This window comes from Lagopus leucura, unplaced genomic scaffold (genome assembly GCF_019238085.1).
Source record: "Lagopus leucura isolate 7727_CA_CO unplaced genomic scaffold, USGS_WTPT01 Super-Scaffold_1, whole genome shotgun sequence".
Lineage (NCBI taxonomy): Eukaryota > Metazoa > Chordata > Aves > Galliformes > Phasianidae > Lagopus > Lagopus leucura.
The window spans coordinates 8,782,106-8,802,139 of record NW_024962250.1 but is presented as its reverse complement, the minus strand read 5'-3'; the positions used below and the strand labels follow the sequence as shown (position 1 = coordinate 8,802,139).

General features: G+C 40.9%; 2 protein-coding genes across 5 annotated transcripts in view; one reads left to right on the top strand and one right to left on the bottom strand.

Annotated features, from left to right (window-relative positions):
* SNAP23 (synaptosome associated protein 23) overlaps window positions 1–1,530 on the bottom strand; it is a 16,946-nt gene extending 15,416 nt beyond the window's left edge. The window contains exon 1 of one of the 2 annotated variants that reach the window (XM_042868812.1): window positions 1,424–1,530. The gene's annotated coding sequence lies outside the window, so the exon portion shown is untranslated. Of the gene's footprint in view, window positions 1–1,049; window positions 1,143–1,423 lie in introns of those variants that run through there. The other variant, XM_042868822.1, reaches the window with a different exon arrangement.
* A 535-nt stretch (window positions 1,531–2,065) lies between these two features.
* Window positions 2,066–20,034, top strand: part of ZNF106 (zinc finger protein 106) — a 33,305-nt gene continuing 15,336 nt past the window's right edge. The window contains exons 1-7 of one of the 3 annotated variants that reach the window (XM_042870635.1): window positions 2,066–2,149; window positions 2,674–2,799; window positions 4,421–4,488; window positions 9,016–9,101; window positions 9,821–9,882; window positions 15,233–15,427; window positions 17,587–19,662. In XM_042870635.1, the coding sequence (XP_042726569.1) occupies window positions 9,048–9,101; window positions 9,821–9,882; window positions 15,233–15,427; window positions 17,587–19,662 (2,387 nt within the window). In that variant the 5' untranslated portion in view covers window positions 2,066–2,149; window positions 2,674–2,799; window positions 4,421–4,488; window positions 9,016–9,047. Of the gene's footprint in view, window positions 2,150–2,673; window positions 2,800–4,420; window positions 4,489–9,015; window positions 9,102–9,820; window positions 9,883–15,232; window positions 15,428–17,586; window positions 19,663–20,034 lie in introns of those variants that run through there. The other 2 variants (XM_042870645.1, XM_042870655.1) reach the window with 2 other exon arrangements.

Below are 20,034 nucleotides of genomic sequence, written 5' to 3'. Positions count from 1 at the left end.
GTGGAAGAAATTATTTGTTGGGTTTTCCACCCCCCCAACATTTCCTTAGACAAACAAGAAGTTATTGTGCTTGTTAGGCAGCTGAAATTCAGCCCATCTAATACAGCATGGTACAAAGTATCAGCATCAGAATATACTCCTCTGTGCTATTATGGCTACAAGATAAATGAACAAAACATCTGTAACACTGAGGGAGGAGGCCACGACTAAGAACAAGACACTACTCTGCAGGCTTCCTGCTCTATCTTATCAGCTTCCTGAGCACACTGCACAGAGGCGATAGCTGAAGAATAGGCGCTAGCAATACCACCTCCTCTCTGTGTTGTGTCAAGCTCCACATCCTCTCAACAATCCATGTCTGTCCTTGGAAAAGCCTCGTGATACCTCTTCCTAATTAATTATTGGCCAACACAAGTTAACAACCAATCTTAGAGACACATACAGTCAGCAACACACATTGTTTCTTCTAGGGGCACACACAGCAATATACAACTAGCAATCAAAAGACATGCAGGACAGAGGAGCTCAGGCACTCAGATGTGTTAATTACTGGCCTGTCAATAACCAATCAATGGTTCAAGACAACAAATAGAGTAGTTGGTACCACAGGAGGCTGCTCCTTCGCCCTAGAATCATTGGATCATTAAGGTTGGAAAAGATCACCCACTCAGCCCAACCACCAGCCCATCCCCATCATGCCCACTCAGCTATGTCCCTCAGTGCCACATCTACCATCTATCTTCTTTAAAGACCTCCAGGTTCAGTAACTCCACCATATCTTCAGGTAGCCCTGTGCCAATGCCCCGCTGCTCCTTCTGAGATTTTCCTAATATCCAGCCTGAACATCCTCCAGCACAACTTGAGGCCATTACCTCTTATCTTGAAAAATGCCTTCTGATGCAGTGCCGTTTGCAGCATAGCACCAGGTTTGGTCACAAAAGAGAAGTAAAGCACCACCCAGCTGTTCAGTGCCGTCCTTTCACAGAGTGAAAAAGGGGAAGGTCAGCGGCCAGAGAAGTTGCACAAAGTGGTTTCCGAAGTTCCCCCACCTCAGCGGCCTAGGCTGTCAGATCAACTGCTGTCGCTGGACAGGAGGCGTGCTCCACTCGGAAAAAAAAGACCGTAAGAGACAGTGCGAGCGAACACCACAGCTCCCCACAGCGCGAGGCGCACGGCTGACAAAGGCACGGAGCCAGGGCTGCTCCAGTTGCCCACAGGATTGGCGGAGACTCCTCCCGCACCCCGCCGGGCCTCCCGCAGAACCCGCGGGCTGCGAGCGGGGAGAGCTGCGACAAGGCCTCCTGCCGCAGCGCCTCGGGAGCCCCCGGCCAAAGGGCAGAAATGGGAACCGGAGGCTCTGGGCCGCGCCCAACCCAAGGCAGAGAAAGCCATAGAACCCAGGCCTGCCCCACCACAAACCTACCGCTCCCGGAGGCCGCTACGCCGCTGCCCTCAGGCCGAGCCCAGCCGCCTCCAGCCTCCCCTTAAGAGTCCATGTCCCGCCCGTCGTCCGCGCCCACCCCCGCGAAGCGTCACGGCTGCTCCGGAAGCGGGAGGTGGAGCTTCCCATCGAAAGGCGACGCCACTCCCAACATGGCGCCGCGAAAGCGGCCACCACACAGAGCAGTGCGGTGGAACGCGGCCTCACTTTCTTGGTACACCCAACATGGTAGCTAGCTGGAGGTTTGCGCATGCGTCAACTGTGAGCCGCTTTCCTCGACTGTGTGTGCTTTAAAAGCGGCAGCATGTATTGCTATGCAGTGTTTATTACACTTTCTCTCTTTATAGTAGTACCTTTATTGATAAATTTATTGTTACGGCTTTTGTATTGTTATCATCAGTTGATAAGCATCCCTGATAAGCATCCCTTCCTGTCAGGGTGGTTCTGCCCTCGCAGTGAAGTTGGCCCCGGCACAGACGCGCGCTACGGACGCCGGGACTACACTTCCCAGCAGACACCGCGGAGCCGCTGGAGCTCTTCCCAGTGCGCAGCGCGGCCGTCTGCTGCTGCCGCATTGGCTGTGGCCAGAGGCTGCCCCGCGAGTCTCTGTGGGGTCGCCCCGACACGGGCGCTGCGTGGCCGGCAGACCGCGGGCGGACTCGGTGCCGGCGGGGATGGGAGGCCCGCCCCCTGCTCTGGCCGCGATGTGTGAGTAGCGGGCGGAGCGCTGGCTATCCGGCGGGAGCTTACTTGGTGGGGCTGAGGCAGGGGCGGAGGGCCCGGGGAGCGGGAGGCGTGTGCGATGAGCATCCCGCGTTGCTTCGTGCTGCTGCGCTTTGCAGTCCGGCTAAGTGGGCTTTGTGAGAGCGGTTCCCTGCTAGAGGCGTGCAGGTATGGCTGTGTCTCGGTACCTGCGGAGGCTGAATTGCAGCTCTGGGCTCGAGTTGTTCAGTTACTGTCCTTCCTGTCGTGAAGCCAAAATTCGTCTGGGTGAGTGTGAGTGGATGTAATGATGAATGCCCAGTAACCTGCAGTGAGACTGACCATGTGCGGATCCTGAAGCAGCTCCGCATAGGGTGGTGGAACAGGAGATGGTTCGTGTTGGCTAGAAGTGGCTTTGAAAATTAATAACCGTGCTCCAGTTCTGAAATTGTTCTGTAAGGACTTGGTTTATTATTTCTTTTTGCGAATGTTTTTTTTTTTTTCCTTTGTCATTCTGTTTTCGGTGGCAGTGGCTTGATGGAATGGTCCATGGCAATGCTGTATCTTCCTCCATCCCTCCTGCCTGAAGCACGGCTTTGAAGAGGTGTGGTGCCACGGCTAGGTGCTGAGCAGCAGCCTAAGAGAGCAAGACTGAGGTTTGGTGGACTTAGCTTTCATTTCCTGGGGCTTCTCCTGATCTATGCTGGTTGTTTGTGGCCTTATCTCACTTGCTGTTTCTTTCAGTTAAGCCTCAATTGCTTTATTAAGTTTTGCTGAGCCTAAAAAAGGCTTAAGCCTTCCAAAAACTTGGTTAAAGATTTTCATGAACTTTGAGAGTACCTCCCCATTATGATTGCAGTATTTGATATGAATATGAATATTACACATCTTTTATGCTGATTAAGTTTGGCTTTGTAACTTTAGAAAACAAGTTCCAATCCTGACCTGAAAGCAGACTATTACTTCTTCTAAATGCAAGTATAATTTTTTTTTTTAACCTCTTACTTGGCTTTAACTGAATTGTTAGGCAACTGCGTTTGCATCACTTGTATGTTCCAGCATTGACTGATTTCTGTATGTGAAGTTTTTTGAATAGATGTTATGTTGTTACACCCTCAATTCGAGTAAATAGATGGTTTTGGTCAACTATGTTAGTCACTTGAATCACTATGACCAAATGTATGGGAATTGTTGAGTCATGGCCTGAACCACTGATTGAGCACCTGGGGAAAGGACCAGGTCAGCCCTGAGAGCACAGGTGAAGGCAATTCAGGGGTGTGACTGGAAGGGGTGGAGCCTGGCTGCACCTCTCTTAGACCTCCATCATTTAAGGGCTGAGTGGCCCTGGGGAAGGATTTCTCCCTGCACATCCCTCTCTTTGGTGAGGCTTTCTCCTGCAAACCTGGGATCTTCTGATATTGGGTGAGCAATCTTCTTCCCTTCCTTTCTAGCACCTTTCTCTTGTGCTGGTCCTTCTGTGATTTTTACCTCTTGTGAAACACCTTTTTCCATCATATTGATCCATCCAATTGCTATACCAAATTTCAGGTAACATCTGGCCTATGTGTCTGAAAATGTTGCATGTTTGATGAGATATCAATCAAATGCATCTTAATCTACACAGGCCTCTGATATCTGTACAGTGCAAAGAACAACCACAATTACTGTAATATAAATACATACCCAGATTGTCTATAGGGGTATTCAGAGGCCCAGATAAAACTAAGGCATTTTTCCTGTTGATTTTCCACTTTATCTTTTAAAGTTTATAAGATATCTTGAGTCAAATTTAGGTTGATAAAATTATTTTTAACATCTGACAGTTCTCTTTTGTGAACGTACCACCAGATGGTGTCCTAAGTTTTGAGATGTTACCTGATTCAAGCTGATAATATGAAAATAAGAGAATGCAATAAGTTACAAAAATACATTTGTTTTATATTATACATATTTTTAAAAAAGTATTGCTAGTTTACTGGGTAACGGATTTTTCTCATCTGATCTTAGGTGATTTTACATTTGGATTCCAAATTAAAGGAGCTGTTATTACTCACCACTGGGATGAAATGTCTGTTACACAGGTGTGATAATTCAAGCAGAAGCCTGTTTTTTTCGTTGTCTGATCACTGATGCCTGTCAGCCTAATCTTTGGGATCCTTGACTTGAATTTGCTTGGCACCAAAAATGTTTTCTGTCAAGTGACTTGAGTACTGTGGTTTAAGTCCCTGAAGTCACTTTCTAGTGATTCTAAATACTTTGTGGTGACTGTATTCACAGAAAAAGCCCAGTGACTGGCTAAATACTTCCCAGTGCGCTTTCCACTGAACAGATATTTTCTAGCTCAGGTGAGTATGTAGTACATGGACTTTGTAGAGAGTTACTTATGAAGTGTGAGTTCTTTTGCCAAGACCAATTATCTGATTTTGTGGAACTGCTACAGATAGATATTTAAAGCAGTCTGTTTTGGTTTGGTTTCTGAGCCTCTGTTCTTAATTTACAGTCTGTGACGGAAACACAGTTTGCATACCTGTCAAGGGTACTAGGAGCTCAAATACCTATGGGGGGGGGGGGGAATACACAGATTGCTGAAATACCAACCACTTTATTTTGTGTCTCTTTGTGTCGTGCTTGTAAGGGCCTCTTCATCAAAGATCTCTTACAAAGCGGTGTAAGATTATCAGGATAAGCAGACAGGTCTTTTGGTAGCTGCAGGTAGATCTAACTGAGGCAAGCCATTTGTGCCTGATCTTGTGGAGGAATCATTTTGTTGCTTCTTAATGAAACTCTGTTTCACTCTTTAGAAAATAATGTTTGAAGCTCCTCTCCAAGGAGGAGGCTCCTGCCAGTGGGCTCAGTTGGAGTACTGCGTCCAGTTTTGGATGTAATTCTTTAAGAGTTCTTTAGGCAATTTGGAAAGAGAAACTGGAATTTTAATAGCCTTGAAAAATATGCTGTTTCAGGAAAACTCCTAAAGAGATGGAACTTGTGTGAGTCTAAAAAAGCCATCTAGGTGTGTGGATGTTAGATCTCTGAAATGACAGCATACCACAGTGGTGCTGAACAGCTTTCCATTTTCATTAGTGTAGTGCACATCCCTGTGTCTGCCAGTGTGTAAAAAGTGCATGGTAAGTAAAATAGCATGAAGGTGTTTATTTTCTCTGGGAGGTGTTCCGTCTCAGTTTACAGCAGGGAAAGCTTAGTTTGGTTATTGGGAAACTATTAGCATTTCTGATAGGAAATTGGAAAGACAGTTTAATTCTGACTTAGGGCTTATATATTATTCTGGTCTGTGACTTATTTGTAGCCTGGCTTGAAATAAAACTAGTCTTTAATGGAAGTTCTTGTTCCTGACAGGTGTTCCTGTGCATGTGCTGCTCTGTTTGTGTAAGGTGTATGCCTGCAGTCTCCTTATCTTTAGTGTACCTTCCCCATATATTATAAAAATTCACTGTTATTCATGGGGCAGCATACAGACAGTTCCTGCAGATGTCTTGTTAGGATAGTTAGCAAAGTCAGCTTCGTTGCCTTGAGCATGGAGACGGTGATCCATGCAATAACTTTTATCTCCTTCAGGCTCAGTGGCAGAGTAGTTGATCACTCATTTGGCAGCATGGCTCTGACACTTGCTATGTGGTTGAGCTCAAGGGCAGTGATTCTGGTAAGCAAAGGTCCTTTTTGAATATTGGTGCTTTATTCCACGTAACTTCTGTCTGAGGTGATGAAACCTGATGAAATTTGAGTGTAGGCCTTTCTTTGTGGCAATGAATTACTTGGTTTTGTTCAGCAATCTGACAGTGGTACGAGAATTTTAGTATTTGGGGCAACATGTAGTAGAGGGAAACTACTTTAACTGTACATGTTTTATCCCTAAGAAAATCACTATTTTACTAATTTTTAATGAATCATTGCTTTGTAGCATTGGCTTATCTCAGCAGGTGGCTGTGGTGTTCTCCAGGTTTTCCTGCAAGGACCAGGCCTCTGTGAAAATTAGCAGAACAAGTTTTCCAATAATCATACTGCGCATGGCCTAACCTAACAGTGGTTATTTAGCTGCCTTCCAGCATGCACTTCCATTCCTTTCTCTCCTAGGCCCAGAGGCTTCCCTCCAAGGCAGAAGGGCTTCCTATCCATCTCTTCCTCCTATAGCCCAACAAAAGGTTTCATGAAAGGGCTTTGTGGTGAGCTGCATCTTTCTAGCCTGTCATTCTTCTCCTTTACCTGTGTCTGTGGTAGCTCTCGTGTTCCTCTCATGCAGCGCAACCAGGTTTGTGCAACCGGTTGCTGCAGGAGAGATGTCTCTGAGGCAGTGGGCTGATGCCCCTCTGAGGGGCTGAGGAAGGTGTTGCTGCAGAGCATTCTGCTCTGCTGAACTTCCCGGCTTCTTTTTTTGTCAAGTGCAGAATATCCACTGCTATCTACAGTGTGTAAAGTGGCTGTGAGATGGGCCCCAGTGCTGCTGCTGAGTTCTGGGCAGCTGGTATGCTGGTCTGCCCGCCTTGCTCCGTGGCTTGTGGCTTTATATAGTCACTTCTCAGCCATTGATCTGCAGCAGATTTAGCCTTGACATACATTTTTAATGTATGCTATCCGGTGAGGATGAATAACTGTAGACAAATGGACGTTGTAGCAGGAAGTAGCCTAATGCCCTCTTTTCTTTGTAGGCTATTTATACTTGTGAGAAGTGTTCTCCGCAAGCCCTAACAGACTTGCTGAAGTTAATTAAATCTGGCTGCTGTTTCTAGGCTCTGGGCAGGTGCAGGCTGTGGGTAAATTCCATTTACATCACTGTTGTAAAATGTATTCATTTACTTTAGAACAAACAAAATCCCCTACTGATTGGTAACATTCCCTCAAAACAGGAAGTTAGCGTAACACCTTATTTGCTTTAAAGGCTTTACATTTTGCTGTTGAGATATGCTTCTTTTATGTGATAGTGTAAAACCTTATCTTCACTAACTGCTTTATTTTTTTTTATAGTAGCTCATTTTCCCCTTAGTGACCCATGAGAGGTAATTCCTTTCTCTGTACGCAGGTATTGTGATTGAACAGATTGGTTGGTGTATGATGAGGGCAAATACCATTACTGAGTACATGGCTCAATCACTGTCTGGTTCTTGTTAGTGCTACATAGTAAAGGAGAGGAAAGCATGTTTTTTTGAAGTACTTGATGAGAGTCTTTGCAGAGAAATTGAAGTACTTCATTTAAGTGAGTCTTAGGTTTTCTAGCAGAATTTGTGAGAAAGATGAGTATGAAGGGAAGTGATTCATCTCCATGTAGGTGCTAAGTCAAGAGGTGATCTGAAAATAGAATGTGGATTTGTGCTCTCCTGGCCACTGTATGTACGTTCTATGGCATCCACAAAATCAAACTACTTCCAAGAGCTTCTCTCTGTGGAAGTGAAAGCTTCACTTTTCATGGTGACATCCAATAGCATTTCAATTCTATTTGTATTTTTAGTACTCTACCGTAAGAAATGCCCTGTTTGGGCCGTTAGCCTAAAACTCTTCCTGTAATCGTGTATAGTTACTATATGTTTTAATTAGTCAAAACAGGTGTTGTGTTAGGTCTCCTTGTGATAGATAGCTTTTTGATGTTATGTGCAAACTGGTGTCAGCAAGTCACCACACTTCAATGAATGACCTGTTTGTCCTGGGTTGGGTCCCATGCTGCTGTCTTTCTCTTGTGCAGAATGAATTCCATGGGTGCTTGAGTAATCTTAAGCAAGATCCTAAACGTGTGATACTATTCCACTAAATGACAAAGTGTTAGTGAAGAAGACCAGGGAAGTAGAGCATATTTTCATGCAAAAAGAAGCTATCTAAAATTGGAACAAGAATCAGCATTTTTTGCTTTCCAGGAGTAGATTAATGCTCTATATGCATGTTCTGTGTGGCCTGGTCTGATGCAGAGTTCTGAATGATCTTGTACTGTTGTGAATGCTTTATGAAAATAAAAATATCTGTTGCTAATGATTCTAGCACATCAGGTGCCCATGTGATAAAACTGGAGAATGTGTATTAAATACCACTGAGATTTCAAGAATGGCATTCTACAAATGCTGGATAAATAACATAAGGTGATTGAATCTGCTGTTGCATTTTAAACATGTTTGTTTTAGTGTGGTAGTGAATTAATTTAGGGAGGAAACTGCTTTGTTTGCCTAAAGATTATCTCAGTTGCATTCCCTTTATGCTGGACAGGTGCTGATGCATGCCTTAACTAAGTGTATGTCCACATTCAAGGGAAAGGAGTTATTTCTTCAAAATCCACGTTTTGGAAGTAGATGGATATGATTTTGCTTATTCTGTTGCACTGAATGTCAGAGCTGCTTTAACTGTGTGCAGACTGGTCTCAATGTAAGTACAAGACCTGCTCAGCTGTGCTACAGCTTCACTCAGTATCAGATTGTCAGTGTCCCAGAAACAGAAGGTGGATGGTGAACCACTGGGGTATGATAGGATAAGCTGTTGGAGGCTTTTGCCAATTGAATTAGATCATATTAGCTGAACTAGCTCTGAAGGTGACTGATGTAAGATAACAAAGTTTGAAATGGACTGCCTCTTTGTGCGGAGACAGAAAAATGCACAACAGCGTTAATTAGATTTTTGTTAATCTGGTTTGGGTAGCTGAGAGCAATCCTGTGTGTCTTTGCAGAATAAGTGCTGTATCTTAGAGGACAAGGAGAAAAGAAAGAAAGGGAAAGCTTTTTTTTTTTAACAGCTTTGTAAAGGACTATTCAAAACTACATGAGAGAGCTCTTTAAGGAGTTCAACACACTCATTTTCATGAATGGTAACTTATTTTTACTTTCCTTACCGAAACAGATTAATGATGAAAAAATTCTGAATGTTTGTTCTTGAATTATTTGCAGGTATGGGATAAGATCTGCCTGGGGTAGTAAGCATGGTGCGAGAACGAAAATGCGTATTGTGTCACATTGTATACAGCTCAAAAAAGGTAAATAATTCATACTTGGTTTACATCTAACATCAGTAGGCACTAATATTAAGAGTATGTGAGAAGTTCTCCCATTTTAAAATTGCATGAGCTCTGAAAATTTTTTTCTTGTATTGGGAGCACATTGATCTAGATCTGTCACAAACCAAATAGTATATTTACACGTGCTTTAAAGCATCTTCCTTTAAATGAGCTCTGCAGTATTCTTGATTCTAAATATAAAAAAATAGGGAGGGTTTCAGGGTATTTTTTATATTGCTGCATAGAGACAATAGGGTGAACTGTTTGAAACTTCATTCAGTTATAAATTGTGCTGCTTATTTTTCCTTTTGGATTTCTATCTTGTTTCTATATGAATGAGAATGAGGAATTGCACAGCACATATTTTCGTTAATGGTGTCAGTGAGTGCACGTTGTCTTTTTCATGGAAAGCCTGCACTGAAACAGTGCTTGTTTTTTTTAATTGTAGTATCTTTGTCTAGCCACTTGCCACAAGGCTATTATTCAAATGCCAGTGTAATAATTCACTCAACTCAAGGGGATTGGAGGTGTTGTTTTCACTTTGGAGATGTGAATTCAAGGACTGGGGAGGATAACGATTAGTGTCTGTTCTTTGAAGATTTCAAAATATTTCAGCTCAGAAGTCAAGAGAATGTGGAATCTTTAGAATTGCTTTCTTGTTTTATAACCAATTCTACTTTTCTTTCTCTTTACTGAAGGAGATGGAAGAACACATGAGGAGCATGCTTCACCACAGAGAACTTGAAAACCTGAAAGGAAGGTATTAGAACCATAGTGTATCTTGCCTCTTTGTGCAGTTTGTTATTCTCAAGAATGACTAATGTACTATTTCTCAAACAAGCTGAATTGCACAATTTTAGGCATGGTATATGATAAAGCTGGCAATGACCATGTTCTTGAATACCTAAAACTCAGGAGGCTTGTTAACTGAGACAAATGATGTGGAAAAATAAAATGAAAGATTAAAAAAAAAAAAGTTTTTTTTTGTTCTTGGCAGCTTTTTGTTTGGTTTCCTGGAAGCACTGTAATTCTGCCTTTGGTAGAATTACAGACACTGGTTTTTTTTTTCCTATTAAAACAAACTTTATAAGTCTTTGGTTATTAACTTTTCAACCTCTGTGGGAAATCTGGCATCTTAGATGTAGGACTGCTTATGTGCTTGAGTGTCAGTCTTGTCTTCCGCCTCTCTGGTCTGGTTGTTTGATTGTGGAAGCTAACCAGGGTGGATGATGGCTTCCATGGTTGTAATTATAATCTCTGGAAAGCGGAAGGAGCTAGGGGGTATTCAAATACCATCCTGATAATATGGAAACGGGATGCAATCAGAGTGCACTTGCAAGTTCTTTTAATTTTGTGTGATCTTTGAGGTAGGCAGAGGTATCAGATGGTCTACACTTAAATACTTGACTAGCTTATAATCATCTTGCACCAGAAACTTCATATAAAAATTGCACATCTATTTAAGAAGTTAAACAACTTCTAAAGGACTAGGAAGTTATTTTCTTTCAACTCCTGAGTGTGGGAGATTAATTTTATTGGGACAAGTATCTTACATTTGAGGAAGATAAATGGTAGACAGCTTCTGTTTGCATTAGTTCTCAGTTAATGTAGCTTTCCTTCTCTTTTTGTGCAGAAGGAAAGCAGCTGTTATGGCTCCAGGCCTCCTCTTAAAACTTTTTTTTTAAAGTTTAAATATTGAACACAGACGCAATGAAGCAAGACTGATACTACTGCCAATATAGTTTTTGCTAGTTTAGAATTCCAATCAAAATTTTAAACTGCTTTGTTTTATAATACTTCAAGACTAGAGAAACTTAAAAATTTATTTCTCTGAATATTTTTATATGCAAAGATTTATGTAACTGCAAAAAAGTGCCAGTTTTTGAGTGCAAGATTGCAATGCCTCCATGCTGCAGCTGAATATACTTGCTTGCACCAGCTGTGTAGTATTTTATGTTGTGTACAATTGTAAATTATTGCTGTAGTTTTGGCTAAAACAGTAATCCTATGTGCTTCTGTATGGGAACTGTTGAGTCATGGCCTGAACCACTGATTGAGCACCTGGGGAAAGGACCAGGTCAGCCCTGAGAGCACAGGTGAAGGCAATTCAGGGGTGTGACTGGAAGGGGTGGAGCCTGGCTGCACCTCTCTTAGACCTCCATCATTTAAGGGCTGAGTGGCCCTGGGGAAGGATTTCTCGCTGCACATCCCTCTCTTTGGTGAGGCTTTCTCCTGCAAACCTGGGATCTTCTGATATTGGGTGAGCAATCTTTTTCCCTTCCTTTCTAGCACCTTTCTCTTGTGCTGGTCCTTCTGTGATTTTACCTCTTGTGAAACACCTTTTTCCATCATATTGATCCATCCAATTGCTACAGTTTCTAATACAAGTCCTCTGGAAAATATTTGGTAAATGAGTATGCTTACTTACATCTGCTAACAACAGTTGCAGTGAAATTAGAAAAAAAAGTCCTTATAGGAAGGTGAATGCATTGCAAGTAGTCATACTTCTAACCTGTTTTACAGTCTGCAGTGAGTTCCAGTTGTGTTGTCTTTGCACCAAGACTGCAGCTAGGATTTGAGCTCTACTGTGCCTACTACTTTATAAATTTTATGCTGTATAAATGGAAAGATATTGCTTACATTGAACTGCATATTAACTGGCAGTAAACAACCTCTGTTGCCCAATTTCTTCTTCCATCTGATATTTGATTAATCTGTCTGTGGTTTCAATTTTTATGTTCACTTTGAGGAAAAATATATGAAAGCAGCTTTTTTCAAATAAAAATTGCAGGCTATTTTTTTGAGTTCTGCTACTTATTTAGAAATAATAATAAAAACCCCAGGCCATCCTGCTTCTGTGCCCCACACAACTGGCCTTGTCAGCTAAGAATGTTCTGAAAACGTGCCTGCCATCAAGCACATCATAATATTCACTGTGTCTGTTGAGAGTGAGAAGAACTTGTTCTGTTACTGAACAGCTGGGAACTGGTTGCTCAGAAACCAGTATGCCCTCAGCACTAGGAGTTTATTTAGGGCTTCTGGTCAGCTAACTTGTAGAGCATTTCTATTCTAGACTTTCTTCTGGTAGTAATTCTGAGATTAGAGTGACTACAAGGGCAGAAAAGTGATGAGTTGAAAATTTAATATATTTTAGCATCTCATTTCTTGCTGCTTTAGTATTTTTATAGTTCTTGACTCTTACAGGTAACACAAATTTTTAGAAATTGCATATTATAGAATTCCACAGTAGCTTGTCAGCGGTCTGTGACTCTCGGCTTCCTATTTCCTTGAGACTGAAATTAGATTACACTTTTAATCAGTATTATTTTTTTTACTGGGGAAATGTGTTAATTTAACTGTATATCACTTATTTTAGAAGAATGCTTAGAAGGTATTTGTTCTGAAAAAGAACTTACGGACTTTTTACTTTGCAGTAACAGCCAGGTTTAAAATGCCAAATGCAAGCAACAGCCCCGTAAGGGTGTTTGAATTGTGTGAAACATGATGATAGCATAAAAATTATATCAACATTTGCTACCTTCAAATTTAACATCCATCTTGAAGTTACATTTTAGATGCACATACTGGTTCATGCTTTTCTTCCAAATTTAATTTAGTATCTCATGGACTAGAACAGCTTTTTTGAGCTACTTAAGGCACTTTTTCTTGAAGCCTTATTCCTTGTGGTACGTTATGGGAATTGGATGTCAAATAGGAAGCTTAAGCAGACTTCACTTTTGTAATTGAAAATGAAACAATGCTTTTGTATGAGGGGCATAGTCTGCCATTTGAAATATACAGAAAATAAAGCTCTTGGATGCTGTCATTCTGTGAATACGCTTTTCCTGTTCACTTAAAACCGCTTTTGATCTCCTTGTTAAAGAGCTGAGATTGTGATTTTTCAGGTGACTTGTAAGGAAATGTACACGTGGTGGGAGCATGCCCAGTTCTGGCTGATGTTAGTAGGAATAGTGTAGCAGAAGTGGTAGTAGAAATAAAATATCCGTTAGCATAACCATTCAAGTGCTCAGGCAGTTCTACTTTAATTTCAGTAGTTGTCCATGTAGGGAAGGAAGTTTTAGGTTTCTTTTGTTTTGTTTCTTCTCTTTTAGGTTCTTGAAAGTTAACAAGAAGCAGAAGGGCATTGTAATTGTATCACGCTTGAGTCTTTTCTTTCCAGACTGTCAAGTGCTGTAAGAGCCCTAGCTTAGTAACTTGTCACACACATTACATGTTATAGAAGCAACTTTGTCTGTAGCCCAGCTGTGAATTTGTCTGAGATTAGTAGAAACAGTGCATGCATTTAGTCACGTTGCAAGTGTGAGTGACAGAAGTTCTGTGTGAGAATAGAAATGAAGGATTTGGAGTATTCACTAAGATGTAATATATCCCTGAGGTATGTTTCATGTTGAAGTCTCCTTGTCATGTAAATGTGATGTTATAGAGACAGAGCACTTTTTTCTGCAAGAAGTTTTACGTGCAGTTTGCCTTAAGACTAATAGTTGATCTATTCATGGGTGTGAAGATTGTTCTTCCAGTGCATTAGTAAAATTCACTAATTGTATATGGGGTTAATAAAACAGACTGAATATATGTATAGAATTTATGCTTTGACTGTTTACTAGTGAGTGTGAAGTCAGCAAAATGAAGTGCACCATTCTCCAGGAAACACACTGTGTAAGCTGCCTCTTTCATAAATGAAACTTATCCAAATATTTCATCTGAAATGAAATATGAAGAGTGTAATTTCAATGAATTAGTCTACTTCACTGGCTGTGACTGTGCCTGGATGACTTAATTGGTTAGGTTTCTTAACTAAGTTAGGAAGATGAAAAAAAATTCTGGGGAAATAAAACATTGTTTTTAGTAGTTTGCTGCTGGCACTCCACTTAAGGATGCTGGCTTAGTATTTTGAGTAAAGGTGCAATTTATTTCTGTTTCTCACTTTATTTTTTTCTAAAAAACTGGGGATTCACGTTTGACCTTTTCCATTATGGATCCCAGTTTCTTTACTACAGTTATGAACTGTGCTGGTAAAACAGTGCTACTGTTACAAGACTTCAGTCTTGAGTGTGGCATGGAGTTAGGTAGATTTTGCTAGTATAAATTCAATGTCAGAGTAGTAGGAAACATTGTGGAGGCAGCAAGTGAGTCCTGACTTGTTCCAACTAAATTGGTTGGAGTGAACTATACTTATTCATGTTTTTGTCCTTTTTTTTTTTTAACCGTGAACATACTTCCCCTGTTTGGGTTATTTTTAAATTCCTATTTTCTTAAGAGTGGATTTTCTGTTGGATTTGTTAGGAGAACAAATAAGGTATTTTTAGATTTTTTTAATAAAGGAAAAAAATTGTAACCTTAGTCCAGTATTCTCTGAAACATGAGTGAAACCATTTGTCTGCCACAGCTGTCAACTTCCTCCAGCTGAAATAATTACTGTATTTTTTTAAGATATGTCCTCTAAAGTGGAAAGCAGATCTCATGCACATTTGAACCAAATAAAGTACAGTGAACTGAAGACACCCTCCCATTGCTTGCTGTGCTATGGAGTCTTTAGATTCCAGGCAGCAGTCTCAGCTGTCCCAGTTTAGGTTGTGCTGTAGTAGGATTGGCTGTATCCATGTGCTGCCTCCTCCCTTTTCTAAATTTCGCTGGGGGAAGGCTCAAGGCAAAGATTAAATGTAGAAGCTGTCACCAGGCTTCCCCAGTGCAGCTGGCACCATGGAAGGGCTTCAGAGCAGCTCCTGCTAGCTCTGTAAGCCTTCCATTCTGCCTCCTCGCTCACTGTGTTTCCTCTGAAAAGATTTTGAGTACAACAATTCAAGACGAATTCCTCCTCCTATTTAACACAGCTCTACTACCAAGTCTTCTACCTCTTGATTGTTGGAAAAAAATCTTCTAGAAATCTTACCATCAAAAAGACTAGACATTGAATGAAAAAAACAAACAGAGAATTCAAGTGACTTAAACATACTGAGCAAAACCGAGTAGCCTTGAACACAAGCCATTGGCTAAAGATAAGTACATTCAGAGGAAACAAAGTAAGACCAAAGATAATCCACCATGCCTGTTGGCAGAACCGAAAGCCCACCCTCCGCCTCTCTTCCTAGGGACAGCAACCACGAGTGCCAGGTGTGCAGGGTGACACTGGTGGGCTTGTCAGCATATGCCAAGCACATCTCCAGCCAGCTACACAAAGATAATGTTGATGCCCATGATAAAGTGGAAGAGAAAGAGGAGACAGAAGAAGAATACCTTGACAAAGAACTCATTCAACTGATCAAGCAAAGGAAGGAACGGAACCGGTGAGTTTTCCTTTCTTTTCTTAGTTGTAACATCGTAAGAGTGCTTATTGCACAGTTGTGATCTGCTCCAAGGAGTGGGTGCTCATGAAATGCAAACTGTGTGCAGTCAGTATGCCTGTTACAAGAATGGCCTGGGAGAACTAGGTGGAGACTGTAGTTTTCAATGTGTAAAGTTGATTCTGCTAAATGTGCTTGTTTTGTTGATCTACTATTTGTAGGGAATTACAGCTATCCTCCATTGTAGATTTAAAAAAAAAAAAAAAAGTTATGCTGTCCCATTCAAGTCCCTAATGTGATATCTTGTGCTTTGAGAGTCCTTATGCTGTTATTTTAGCATGTGATATTCGTTTTAACAGAAGGGTTTAGTAAATGTGATGGTAATGCTGTTATTGTTTTTAGTGTAATGGGAGAATGGTTCTGCAGGGACCCAGTCTTTTCAGAACTGTTGGTGAATGTGTTTTGTTTAAAACTTTTGATCTGCCTTTTTTAAAATAAACTGGCTTGTTCTCCTTATGTCACACTAAAATCCCATAATCCATGAATGAAGTTACTTGCTTGTTTTATCTTGCTGCTTATCAGCAGCTAAAGATAATTCTTGTGACTCACTGTGAAATACAAGGCTGCAGAGAGAAGCAAATGCTGCCGTTTATCTTGCATGTGACTGCAAGTGTGCATTGCTAATGTGATGTTCCAATTGGAAATTTATTTTTTCAATGTGTTTACAGCATAACAGTGGTACTAAAGGGCCATGTGATTTTTTTTTTTTTTTTTTTTAAAGAAGCTCTTGCTCACTACTGGAAAATTTCAATTAGTGCCCTGAAGTGCATAACTGTAGTTACTGTTTGTTTTGAATCCATTTACTAAAGTGTCTCTGTGTGGTGGTCGTGTTTTTATAATAGTTCATGTAGATAGTAACAAAGTCATTTTTCTTCATTCTTTAGTGAAAGTGCTGTTAGTACGGTGCTATTCTGACACAAATAAAATCTTATAAATCTCTCAGTTGGATATGCACTTGGGGAAAGGAAAAAATTACATGGGTAAAGTTACAGCAAAACTGTTTCCATTAGATCACAGTCCAGTTGAGTCGTCTCCTAGAACTAAAGGTATCACTGAGACATCGTTTATTTGATTTCTTGTCTTAAAGCTTAGTTTAGCTTATCCAGTAGCTCATTTCCACTAGACATTTATCTTTTCGCAACATTGGAATGTGTTGAAATCTTAAAAGGTGGTACAATATAAATTTCAATTTATTCATATCAATATTTTTTAGCAGAATAGTATGAAAGCTTCCTGTCTTGCTTGTCCAGGAACTTAGAGTACGTGTATTTCTGTGATCAGTTTTTGGGAGTAAAAACTTTTATTAAGCATTCCTCATTTGGTAGAATAGATACTTAATCTGTTTAGAGTGCTGACCCTGGGAATAGCTGCAAATGTTAAGGTAGCATTTATCTTTAAATGTGCATGTGATAATTTACCATGTGCTCTTGACAGACTGCCAACCACAAGTATTATCCAAAGGGCAGTAGATAGGGCTTTTGGGAGGCCCTCACAGAAATGTATGCTGTGGACTCCTGGTTTGTTGTTTAAAACAAGACAAAATAGGTTTTTGTATCTGAGTTGTCGTTTCTGTGAATGTTCTATATCTGTGAGATATACATAAATTGAGCTTTATAAACTGAGACATGTTCTCAATTGTTTTTTTCTATGAAGTAGAATAACTGCTTTTCTCAGTGGTTTCTAATTTTCCTTCTATTTTGTATCAATTCACTCTAGTTATGCTGTCTAGTACTAACACAGTAGTCTTCAGGGAAAAAAATCTGACTACTTATTAGTTTTTTTTCTTATATAGATCCCTCAAATTGCAAAGAATGTACAACAAAAATAGGCTTTCTGACAGCTCTCTTTGAACTATCCCTGAATCATGTCAGTTGTTCTTGTAGGAGCAAATTTGAAATGCAAGGTTTAAGTAAAGGCATAACGCTAGAGTTGAAAGTCAACCACTACAGAACCTTGAATGATAAAGTCAGCTAAGCTAAGTCAGTTGTCTCTGTTCCTTCTTAAAATATCTCCCTAGCGAAAGATAAATGGATGAGACTTGTATTATGTTGGATTTCATTGAAATAGCATCAGAATTTGTTTTCTTCTAAATTGTTTTGTAGGCAAGTTGAACCATGCTGTACAAACCAAGAAACAGAATGCGATGATAGGAGATCACAGAGGAGGCGAGAAGAGAGAGCTACATACAAAGAAAGAGAAGCTTATGATCAGTCGTCATGGCATCATCATAATGCATTACAAAGGGACTGGAAATGGGAAAGGGATGATTATATTAATTCTAGACAGGGCAGATTTTCACACTCCCAGAGAAACCTTAATATAAGTAGGCATCCAGGTGGCCCAAGGGGACGCTCTGGGTGGCACCAAAGTGTTTCAGGAAGCTCTTCAAGTTGGCATAAGTATGGGAATTCTGGAGTTGTTTGGCATCCAAATGGGCGAGGAGGAGGAGGAACATCAAATTGGCATCACAATGCCAGAGGGAGGAATTCTACTTGGCACACGGAAGGAACAGGTAATTTTTCTAGTTGGAATTGCAAGAGTTATGGAGGAAACTGGAAGTCTAGTTCTCATGGTGCAAATAGCTGGAATTTCGGAAGCTCTGGAGATACATACTTATTAGAGCCAGCTAAATATAACAAGGAAAGATATATGTGGCAGTGGCAGGAGAAAGATGTGACTGTTCTTCCATACAGAGATCGAAATAATAGGAGTGACTCATTTGATTTTACTAGTGATAAACTTCCTTCTGAGGGGGCATTGGATTTTGGTACTTCAAAGCAACCAGAAAGTAAAGCTCCAAGAAACAGTGGGAAAAGTGGGAGCCCTTCAAGAGATAAAATACATCGCTGGACTCCCTACCCATCCCAAAAATCTATAGAGCAGCAGTCATGGTTTGAAGATGTTTCTAAAGCTACAGAGAAAATGGATTCTGTATTTTTGCCTCTTACTGAATCACCAGGAAAGGGAAAAACTTGTGAAGCCGCTGCTAGCCTCCCAAAACATAAAAAATCAGAAGCATCTTTCCATTCTAATGTAACCCTGGATTACCCTGATTCCAGTGATGAAAAGCCTGACAAAGATGATGGCAGAAGTAGTAGGATGCCATCGCTGAAATCCCCTCTTCTAAATATTACAGACATGAAGTTGTCTTCCCAAAAGCAAGACACAAAAAGTCTGTTAAAAAATGTTAAGTCTCTGTTGTCCTCACCTAATAGCAAAGAACAGAACTGTTTGAAAGCATTGAATCTGGAAGCTAACAATTTACCTTCTTATTCATCAAAGCTGCGTGGTCCGTCTGCTGATAACTTAGAAGGAAGCAACAAAGACGCACTTAGCAGTAACGTTGGGGAAGCTGTTATTAACTTAAGTGAAGCAGAACGAAAACCCAAAGATATTCAGTCCAACCATTCCTTACAAAATCCTCCCTTAAACTCTTGCAAGAATACAGATGATCAGAATATGGAAGGAACTGGGAAAGCATCACCAAAGAACAAGTTCAGACTACATTCATTGGAAGATGTGAGTGATGATGAGTTAACAGGAAGAGAGAAAGTAGAAATAAGAGCTGAAAAACTGAGTCCTTCTGTTAGTTCTTGTTTACCCTGCGACACTCCAGAAGGTAAACTTGCTGCCTCTGAAAAGGATGTTGATGAAAAGCCATCTGTTTCAAGCATTGCATCTGCTGATCTGAAAGATTCTGCATTTCAGATGGAATCCACAGTTTCTTCATCAAACAGTCAGGATCACTTGCACGTGGGTTTGAAAATCCCCTCACAGGAGAAAGAAGCAAATGAAGAGCATGTCAAGTCAGGTGGTCGCTTTGAAGTGGAAGGTTTTGAAAATCATTCAGACCATGAGCTGCAGAAAGGAGGAAGTCAATCACTAGGCCTCCTTCCTGATTTAAGCAAACTTGGCCTCCCAGCCTCTCTGCAAAGAGATCTGACGCGACATATTAGTTTGAAGAGCAAAGTGGGAATACACCTTCCAGAGCCCAATCTCAATAACGCACGGCGCATTCGGAATATAAGTGGCCATCGGAGAAGTGAGGCTGAGAAAGAATCGGGCCTTAAACCAACCCTCAGGCAGATTCTTAGTGCTTCCCGGCGAAATGTAAACTGGGATCAAGTCATCCAGCAGGTATCAAAGAAGAAACAGGAGCTTGGCAAAGGTTTACCAAGGTTGGTAGCTTTCTAGTGTGACTGTGTGTGTGTTTAAGGGAGTGGGTTGTTTTCACCTCATCTTAGGTGAATTTCAGAATGCTAAAATGAAGACTTTATAATCGATCATTTTGACACAACCCTCTTTTTGCACATACAAGTACTTGGAATTTTTTTTTATTGCTTCTGTGGCAGTCTGTCCACAAATAAGTGACTGGAGTTTGCTGCTCAGAACAGATTCTGATCAGCTCGTAATAATGGCTTAATACCTGAATGTGACGTCATGACATATATGACACTAGGAACACACTTGCATTTCAGGTTCTAATAAATGAAAGTATGTAAAACATAATGAGGATGTGAACAGCACTGTTGCAATTACTTCATGCACTC